The sequence below is a fragment of the Misgurnus anguillicaudatus genome, chromosome 5 (genome assembly GCF_027580225.2).
Source record: "Misgurnus anguillicaudatus chromosome 5, ASM2758022v2, whole genome shotgun sequence".
Taxonomy (NCBI): Eukaryota; Metazoa; Chordata; class Actinopteri; order Cypriniformes; family Cobitidae; genus Misgurnus; species Misgurnus anguillicaudatus.
This window is the reverse complement of record NC_073341.2, coordinates 27,451,530-27,461,557: the sequence shown is the minus strand read 5'-3', so window position 1 is coordinate 27,461,557 and position 10,028 is coordinate 27,451,530. Positions and strand designations below refer to the sequence as shown.

At 40.6% G+C, this 10,028-nt stretch overlaps 1 protein-coding gene across 5 annotated transcripts in view; it reads right to left on the bottom strand.

The window, feature by feature from the left end:
* Positions 1–338: 338 nt before the first annotated feature.
* magixa (MAGI family member, X-linked a) overlaps positions 339–10,028 on the bottom strand; it is a 55,821-nt gene continuing 46,131 nt past the window's right edge. For 4 of the 5 annotated variants that reach the window (XM_073867884.1, XM_055167647.2, XM_073867885.1 and 1 more), the window contains 3 exons: positions 9,696–9,839; positions 9,306–9,444; positions 339–7,369 (listed from right to left, as the gene is read on the bottom strand). In XM_073867884.1, the coding sequence (XP_073723985.1) occupies positions 6,645–7,369; positions 9,306–9,444; positions 9,696–9,839 (1,008 nt within the window). In that variant the 3' untranslated portion in view covers positions 339–6,644. Of the gene's footprint in view, positions 7,370–9,063; positions 9,152–9,305; positions 9,445–9,695; positions 9,840–10,028 lie in introns of all 5 variants that reach the window. The other variant, XM_055167649.2, reaches the window with a different exon arrangement.

Sequence of the window (10,028 nt, the reverse complement as noted above, 5' to 3'; positions counted from 1 at the left end):
GATGTGAATGTGTGCTTGTTGAAATAAAAAATGTTAAAAAAATTCAGAGTGCACGCTTCCTAGATGATTAGCAAGGTTTATACTATCATCTAAAAAAAGTTCTTGACAGGTTTATGAGAAATGTATATTTTTCACAGCGATAAAAATGTACTTCAGACTAATTAACCAGAGGAAGGTGCTGGTTTACCAATAAGAAACTTAAGATAATCAGGTCCCATTCAAACACTGGGAACATGGCATTCAAATCAAATTATTGCAACAACCATATCCAACCATACTAAAATATACTTAGGCTTGTGATGTCGTGCTCACAAAGAAAGTGGAAATCAGGAAACGCATCTTTTAATCAATTTTATTTGTTTTATTTCTGTAACTGCATGTCATTATTCATAATTCAAAACTCCCTGTTGATGCATTCAAAAACAATACAGTATCTTCATACATATCAAGAGCAACAATTAAAAACCTGTACATCTGTGTTCAAGGTGTCCCCATACGGACGGCTATTTACACACTCACTCAGCATCTTCCCTGCAGAGGGCGCCACTAAAATAACGGCTACTCGTACGGCTCGAGGTCTCGGGGGAAATCGCTTCAGCAGACCTGGCAGGTAAAAATTTGCAACACAACGCTGCCTGCTTCCTCATTGTCTATACTTTAGGTTCCGGTCCACGCTACAAAGTTGAAATGAAGAAGAGGACGATTATGTTGTAAAGGTAGTAGGACCGGCTTACACAGGAGCTGACAGAATGATTTTAGCCCCATCTGAACACTTGCATTGGTCATTGTTTTAACACCCTGACTTGTGGGTGGTGATCTCCATATGAACTGGATGGGGAAAAGCAAAACAATGACTGCCAATGGGAAGAAATAATTCAGATTGGACGTCTGTCTCATTGTGGTAAAACTCTGTTCTCTCCTGATGCAACGGTTACTCCCTTTACATGACAAAATGTCCTCTGGTTTCATTTTTGTGGGCCGTGCTTGTTTGATTCATTGTTTAACTTTAAAGGTAGCAAGTTCACCCAAAAATGATAATTCTGCCTTTGTTTATTCACCCTCATGTAAATCAAACATCTTTTGTATGCTTTTCATTCTTCGGTGAACACTAAAGGAGTGTTTTAGCAGACTGTCCAATCAGCTTTTAAACATACAATAGAAGCCAATGGAAACCAGTTGCCTTCAAGCTTAAAGGATTAGTCCATTTTCTTTAAAAAAAAAATCCAGATAATTTACTCACCACCATGTCATCCAAAATGCCGATGTCCCTCCCCGTTCAGTCGAGAAGAAACCACGTTCCCCGAGGAAAACATTCCAGGACTTTTCTCATTCCAATGGACTTTAATGGACCCCAACACGTAACAGTTTTAATGCAGTTTCAAACTGCAGCTCCAAAGGACTCCAAACGATTCCAAACGAGGCACAAGGGTCCCATCCAACGAAACGATTGTCATTTTCGACAACAAAAAAATGCACTTTCAAACCACAACTTATCGTCCATCTCCAGTCCTGTGACGCGCCAGCGCGACCTCACGTAATTGCGCAATGCCATGGAAAGGTCACGTGCAGCATATATGAAACGCACATTTGCGGACCATTTTAAACAATAAACTGACACAAATAAATTAATTAGTATCATTTGACATACAACAACGTCGGAACGGTCCTCTTTCTCCACACTTGCAAACACTGGTTTACGCATTCGTCATCCGTGACCTCTTGACGTGATGACGTATTACAATAGGTCACGCTGGTGCGTCAGGTCCGGAGAAAGACGAGAAGTTGTGGTTCCAAAGTGCATATTTCTTATTTTTCTTGTCAAAAATGACAATGGTCTCGCCAGACAAGACCCCCATGCCCCGCCCGAGACCGTTCAGAGCTCTCCGAAACGGCAATTTTCAACTGCATCAAAAGTGTTGGGGTCCATTAAAGTCCACCAAAATGAGAAAATCCTGGAATGTTTTCCTCAAAAAACACAATCTCCTCTCGACCGAACAAAGAACGACATCAACACCCTGAATGACATGATGGTGAGCAAACCACCCGGATTTTAATTTAAATTGACTAATCTTTTAAAGGAATAGTTTACCCAAAAAAATGAAAATTCTGTCATTATTTACTCACCCTCCCATTGTTCAAAACCTTTATGCGTCCTTTAAAGGAATACAAAAGAATATATTTTGACCATATATGGTAACCACACAGTTTTCCCACTATGGAAGTCAAAGTGTACTGTCAACTTTGTGGTTACTTATTTATCAAAACATCTTTTATGTTCAGTAAATAAAGAAACTTACACAGGTTGTGAACAACACGAAGGTAAGTAAATAATGAAATTTTTTGGTAAACTATCCTTTAAAAAGTATTATAAACATAGTCCATATGAGTTGTGCATTGAATTACAAGTCTCCATACGATACAGTAGCTTTTGTGTAAGACTGAAGTTTAAGTAATTATTCACTAATAATCCTGCATGACAGGTATAGCCACCATTTACATCCACTTGAAATTCTGCTATAAATATCTCCTTTTGTGCTCCCCAAAAGAAAAGAGGTCATACTAGACAACAGACAATTTTCATTTTGGGGTGAACTACGACTTTAACATTCTCATTGTTCCTCTTTGCGAGTAAAACTCTTCTTGTTCTGTACAATGGCTAACTCCTTACAAGGCCAATATAGCAAATTCAAGTTGAAAATTCAAAGCTGAAACACTCCATTCACGTTTTGACATTTCAAAACTGTCAAACTCAGTGGGACAAAGACCCATCTGTATTTTTCTCAGCAGAGGGAAAGAGTATGACATCATTGAATAGCATTTAAATGGCACATTTGCACAGCTAGTAACCTTACATTGTTATAAAAAAACATTGCATCGTTGTATTAATATATCGGTTGGCTCGGAGTATGGCTCATTTGCGAGACTACTTCTCTGACGTTAAATCCTACAGAACATCCAAGGGTCTACACTGTCTCCAGCAAAGGAAACCTATTGGGATAGGGGCATATTTGTTGGGCATGCTGTTTGTTTTCGTGTGGACTACATAGTGATTTATGTGTCTAAATCTTTCTTTTTAAGTGGTAAAGAAAGAGGACCATTAGCTAACAAGCTACTGTAAAGCCCACAGCATGTGAAAAACACAATGGGCAGTAGGGGGCAGTAGACCTGTCAGATCAGATTCTATTATGTTATTATTAATAATTACAAACCAGCAAAAGATGACCCCGGGCTGGTTTGTTCCTCTCAGTGGCTTGTAAAAATAAAGTATCATGCCATTAGGGGATTGTAAGGGCCAATGCTATTACAATAGTATATTCACTACAAACATGCAAGATTTAATAATTATAAGAATTATATTTTATATAAATCAAGCTTCTTGCCAAGCCAGTGGGCATCTTGTTTAAAACGCAGCACGTGTCTCGGGACAGAGGCCACACTACTGGCGTGAAGGTTGACAGTGCTGTATATTTCTGATATGTGACACATTTGGGGTTCTGTTAAAAATGTGCAGGGTCTATTATTATGTACAGTAAGCGAAATCTGCTACAATAAGGGCAATGCTACAATATTAACATTTTGAAAACATATCATCCCCCGTCAAAAAAAAAAAAAAGACATTTACAAGGCGTATAGTTCTTACACAAAGGGGATAATCAGGTACAAAGTCAACAGGCTGGATGAGGATTCTGAGAGCAGTGAACTTCAGATTTAACCTCTTCTGTGTAATACGCATGTAAGAAACCTGATTTAACGTGTACAAACAGATCATTGTATCACCTTTTCAAACCGCAAGTTGCTAAATGCTTACAGGCTGTGTAATATGGCAACATAACTCGTGTGTGTGATCTTCTATGTAAGCATTTATTGATATGTTACAGCACAGTAAGATCACCCAGTGATACAATTTGTTAAAATTTGAGCCAAATACAGTTGCATTTCATTCATCACAAATGATATTACTGTGCGTATTTCCGACAATGAGCCTGTCAATATAGAGCTTTGCTGGGTGTGAAACAACAGAAAGAGATAGCACTTATTGCTCAGGCAGTTCTGAGGTAAAGATCAATGCATAAGCTGGTGGTACAGCATGTCTGATTATCACTGGATCTCAGAAAGCCTTCCCTTGAATTTTTTCGGGATTCAACTCGCCAACCTGCATGTGTATTTAATAGTACACAAAATTACGAATCTCATATCTCAGGTAGAAAAATCCTACCACAATTTTTGACCAGTAAGTCTTACAAAATGCATAGAAGCATGTATCAAAATGCCCTTTATTCTTTTGTCCTTTTTTTGTCTCCTGAAATGAAGATTCCGCATGATGCTCGATGCTGATTGGCGGAGGGCGTGAGGACCGATCGCTTTTTCGAAATTTTCTTTTTCTGAAATGTCGAGGGCAATGAAATGGGTCTGAAGTATTAAATCAGAAAGCATACATATCACGATGGAAAAAAATCATAACTTTGGGTCCTGATTCTGAGCTTGAGGGAAGTCTATGTCTCGTATAAAGGAATATCGCATGAGGCACTTGTAATGGCTCTCTTTCACTTTGACTCACTTAGCTGAAGTTTCGCAGAGCGTGTGCAGAACATTTCCCCAACTTGTGAACCAAGTCTTGCAAAGATATAGATGGTAAAGAGGCAGAACAGTATGGTGTTGCACACTTTCTACTATGCTACGTCTTATGTTCTTTAACTTGTTTATTAGTATCTCTCTTTTTTTTTTTGGTAAACACTGGCTAAAGAAGCAGAAGGCACCTGGAGAGGTTTGATACGGCTCGCTGGCCTTATAATAAAACTTTAGTTCGGTTATCTTCCTTCCCTCCTCTTTCAACTGCAAGACCACCGCACACAGGAGGGGAGGGGTTACAGTCCAGTCACATACAGCAAGCAGCTAATAAAATCTCTTAAATGAAGGGTCGCTCACTTCCGCACGTAGAAAAGTTCCGAAAAGGTATATCCTTAAGAGCAGAATTGAGCAACCCTGTCGTAAATAAACTTTAAATTTTTTATAATAGAATTTTCTTGCATTCTTATGAAAATAAATGGATACTATCAAAATTAAAATGACATGACGAATAAACATGCTATGAAGGACACTATGGATTTTAAACTGACCTTGCAGTTACATTTAAGTTAGCCATGATGGCAGCTTTTCTCTCCTTGGCCCCTAGATGGCGATAAAGTTTTGATTGGCATGAGTGGGAGACCACTGCAGTATCTGAACTTCCTTTGGTCTCTTAACGGTACCAATACTACACAGATGTGAATTAAGGATGGAGGAGGGACTGATGAGATGATGGCGATGTAATGAAAACCCACAGATATAGAGACAGAGACTGTATAAATGAGACACAGGCTGTGTAGGCATATGTGCGTGCATGTGTGTATGTGAGAGAGAAGAGAGAGATCAAGGAATAGTTCAACCAAAAATCCTAATCTGTCATTATTTATTCACCATCATGTCTTTCCAAACTTGTATGAATTTCCTTCATTAAACCCAAAAGAAGGATTTTGAGTAGCGGTCGCTCTTTTCCATGCAGTTCACCGGTCAGAGGCTTTCAACATGGATGCAAAAGTAGCCCATACAACATATATATCTATATTTCATTTTAATTCCATTACATAATAAAATTTAAGTCCTTGTCCACTTAAAAATCTTGACATCCGCACTAGCTCTCTTTGGCACGTTCAGTATAAATGATGAGAGTAGTAGTGATGTCTGATCTGTAAATGATGAAACAAAGCATTTCACAAAACCATTGTTAATCTCATTGATCTGGTTGACATTGATCCTTAAATTTCAGGATGTTGCTTACATAAATCTACAGTTTTAATAAACATGAAATTTAGTGTGTATATGGACTACTTTTGTAACTCTTATGCTGCGTTTACACCAGCCGCGGTAGAGGCGTCAAGCGCAAGTGATTTTAATGTTAAGTCAATGGAGGTCTTGCGGTGCGAATGAGGTGTTTAGTGCGTCGCGGTAGACACGATTCCGCCTCATTCAAGCGTCTAGTTCGCGCGAATGTCGCTAATTGAGTTGAAAAATTTGAACTTTGGCGGAAAACGCACTGCGCTTGCTTTATTAGTGATGCGATTACAGAACAAGAGCAGAGTCGCAGAAGCCCCTTCCATGACGCAAATTTCCGCGTGAATGTCTCGATGACTAGAATTTCACGCGCAAATGAAGCGAGTACACTCAAACTGTTCAAGCGGCAAACCAGGCGCGGTAGACGCAACCTTGACGCCTCAAACGCGGCCGGTGTAAACGCAACATTATGGTGCATTCCCACCAGCCGCGGTAGAGGCGGCAAAAAACGCGCCATTCGCGCGTAGTTGGACGCATGAACATTTGAGTTCACTCGCTTTATTTGTGCGTTCCGCGCCGCAGGATGCTTAATTGCGTCTTTGCATTGACTTAACATGTAAATCACTCACGCTTGCCGCGTCTGGTGTGAACCCTGCATTAGAAGTTAAAATCTTCAATCCCCATTCATTTTAATTGAACGGAAAAGAGCTATCGGAACAATTTTTCCACATTTAAGTTTTCCCGTTTCACTGGTTTGGAGCAACATGAGGATGGCTAAATAATGACAGAATTTTCATTTTTTTAGGTGATCTATTCTTTCAAGGGAAATAGCATTAGGACCATAGTCCTCCCTTGTTCCGGCTCAGCCTTTTTCCCTCTGAAACCTGAGAGAGTTTGTGAGGGCCGGGGACTAGCCAGGGTCCCGGTGCTGTAGTTGAAGATCCAGGGGCCCATAGAGGGCTGACGTGCTCCGGGGCCCACAGAGTCCCCGAAAACGAGATGCTGGCTGCAGAAACACTGACTTCAGAGAAGCTACGAGCTGATTCTGCACCCGACCCGTCGTCGTCATTGTCTAAAGGCATGAGGAAGGAGAACGGCGACCGATGCGTGACCTCCGGCTTCCTGGTATTTTTCTTGTCTTGTTTTTCTCTTACGGCGCTTTCTCTCTCTTTCCCATCTTTTACCTTTCGTCCTGCCCTTCGTCGTTCTTCTTGCGCTCCATCCTCGTCTTCATTCCTCCGTCCTCCCTCTTGGCCCCTCGCTGTGCTAGGTAAACTACGTGAACGTATCTGTTGCTCTCCCCTGCTTCCTTTTGTCCGGGAACCGCCTGCCGCGCTGACGTCCGCCCAGCCCCGTTCGCTATCAGATGCTCCTCTGCGCTCCTCCGATCCTCTTCTTCCTCCTGGTTCGCTCCTTCTCTTTCCCCTCCTCTCTCTTCTCTTCTCATGATCACTGTCATCCACCCGTCTGCTGCTCCTTGAAGGACCATGATCTGGTGAGGACGCACGAGCCTCTTCAGAGAAAAGGGAGGAGGGGGAGGTGACCCCAGCTTCATGGTCTGAGATCAAAGAGAGAGAGTTGATGATGAAATGCGATCAGATAATTTTATGTAAAATAATTAAAGGACATGTCACATATGGTTTGGATAATGGAGGAGTGGGTGGATGACTGGCAATGCAACCACGTGATACACCAGTGAAAGGAGATATTTCTTGATGTAGTCTTACATACAGACCTGTGATGGTAGCAGACAGATCATCTACTTATATTTAAGTCAACAACATCACAGTACGTCAATATCATCTTTGGTAATGTGTACAGTCCATAGTACCAATGCATTTCATGTTTCTTTAAAGGGACACTCCACTTTCCCTGAAACTATGCTCATCCTCCAGCTCCCCCAGAGTTAAACATTTGAATCTTACCGTTTTGGAATCCATTCAGCTGATCTCCGGGTCTGGCGCCAGCACTTTTAGCATAGCTAAGCACAATCCATTGAATCTGATTATGCTACGTACACACCAAACACGTATCGCGTTACCTGTCTAGATTACTTGCACAATTTAATTTTGTGTCATGCGAATTTTTCGCTTGAGTTGAATATTTTCAACTTGCGCGAAGATGCTTTTGAGGCAAATAGCGCGTGTTTTCGCGGCAATCACACCGCCCAATTCGCGTCATTCGCATTGCATTGACTTGTATGTAATCTACTCGCGCAAATCGTTGAACTCGCATTTGGTGTGTATGCCCCATTAGACCATTAACATCACGCTAAAAATAACCAAAGAGTTTCGATATTTTTCCTACTATAACGTGACTCTTCTGTAGTTACATTGTTTACTAAGACCGACAGAAAATTAAAAGTTGCGATTTTCTAGGCAAATATGCTAGGAAATATACTCTCATGCTGGCGTAATAATCAAGGACTTTGCTGCTGTAACATGGCTGCAGCAGGCGTAGTGATATTACGCAGTGCCCAAAAATAGTCCCCTTGGTTACTTTCAATAGTAGGGGACTATTTTCGGGCACTGCGTAATATCACTACACCTGTTTTAAATAGGAAAAATATTACAAACTCTTTGGTTATTTTTAGCGTGATGCTAATGGTCTAATCAGATTGTGCTAAGCTATACTAAAAGTGCTAGCGCCAGACCGGGAGATTGGCTGAATGGATTCCAAAACGGTAAGAATCAAATGTTTAATTCTAGGGGAGCTAGAAAATGAGCATATTTTCAAAAAATTGTGGAATGTCCCTTTAAAGGCGGGGTGCGTGATTTTTGAAAAACGCTTTGGAAAAGGGAGTCGGGCTGACTAACAAAACACACTTGTAGCCAATCATCTTAAATTTTTGTGCCTGGAAAGTTTGTAATTTTTCTTTTATCCAGGTTTTCCATGTTTGTGGTAATGCTGATCTAATAAAAACCTGAATTGATTCTGTTCAAGTTCCTTATACCTGTATACCAATATACTGCTGAATTTGTAAATCGTTTTTTTTTTTTTTGGGGGGGGGGCATTTTGTAAAATGCTGTTGAAAGTACAGTGCAGAATGTCAGGGAATGATGGATGGAAAGACAGGAATGGCATCAGGAGATCAGGTTTGTGACCTACATTGTCACCTACATAAACATTATAGAACTCAGTGTATCAAAGCATACAAAAGACAATGTGATGGAAGACGATCACAATGGAAAAAGACAAAGCAGAATATAAATATGGGAGGTGCAAGCACAACCAACAGGAACGGTTACCAACCGCGTGTTTTCTGTCCGGCCGATGACATAAAAGCAAGGTTCACCCTGCTTGGAGTTAGTCATACAAAGAGATAAGCTGGAAAGCTCCACTGGAGAAGAAATCAAGAGAGAGAGAAATATCGGAGAGGTCGTGAAAAACAAGAAAAAGAGAAAAAAGTCAAGATCGAGGAAGAACAGAAAAGACCGCAGGTTCTATCCACCATCATCCAGCTACGACTATGCAATTTTTGATTCTCTCCTTACCGTAATCCGGCACGTATCCATTGCCTTTCTTCAGTATGAGGTGTATCCGGTTTCCACCCTTCCGAATTTGTTCGACGGCCTGGCTGTGTGTCATTCCGGATGTGCTGTCTCCATTAATCTCAATGAGCTGATCACTCACCTGCAACATCAGTCAGCAAAATCCTTGTTTGTAGAAATGTAAAATCAACAACATTAAAAAGTCCCAGCATGCATCAGCATCATACTACAACATTGCTATTTTCACACTTATTCATTTAGCAGCCATCGTTATCCAAAACAACCTACGTATAAAGTACAGTATACAAGTCACAGGAATAACACAACAATGTATTTTTAACAAAAACAGTTTCAATTGTTAGCATCTTATTAAAAATAATGTGATGTACTGACCTGTATTTTCTGACTCCGAGAGGCTGGACCGCCCTCCATCAAGCCAAGCACATAGAGACCCATGTTATATTCACTTCCACCTCTCAGGCTAAAACCAAATCCTGTTGGGCCCCTATCTAGATCCACACTGTAGTAATGGGAATCCTGGAGATGGAGAAACGGATGCAGTAGTAAGCAATATTGCCTTTTATATGCAACTTAATATACTGTAGTGCAGTGGTTCACAAATTGGGAGATGGTGCCAGGGGGCCCCAGTTTTATGACATTTTATAAAATACATTAATTTATCATGAATTCTGTGTAATTAAACCTATGAAAAATAAGGCTACTAAC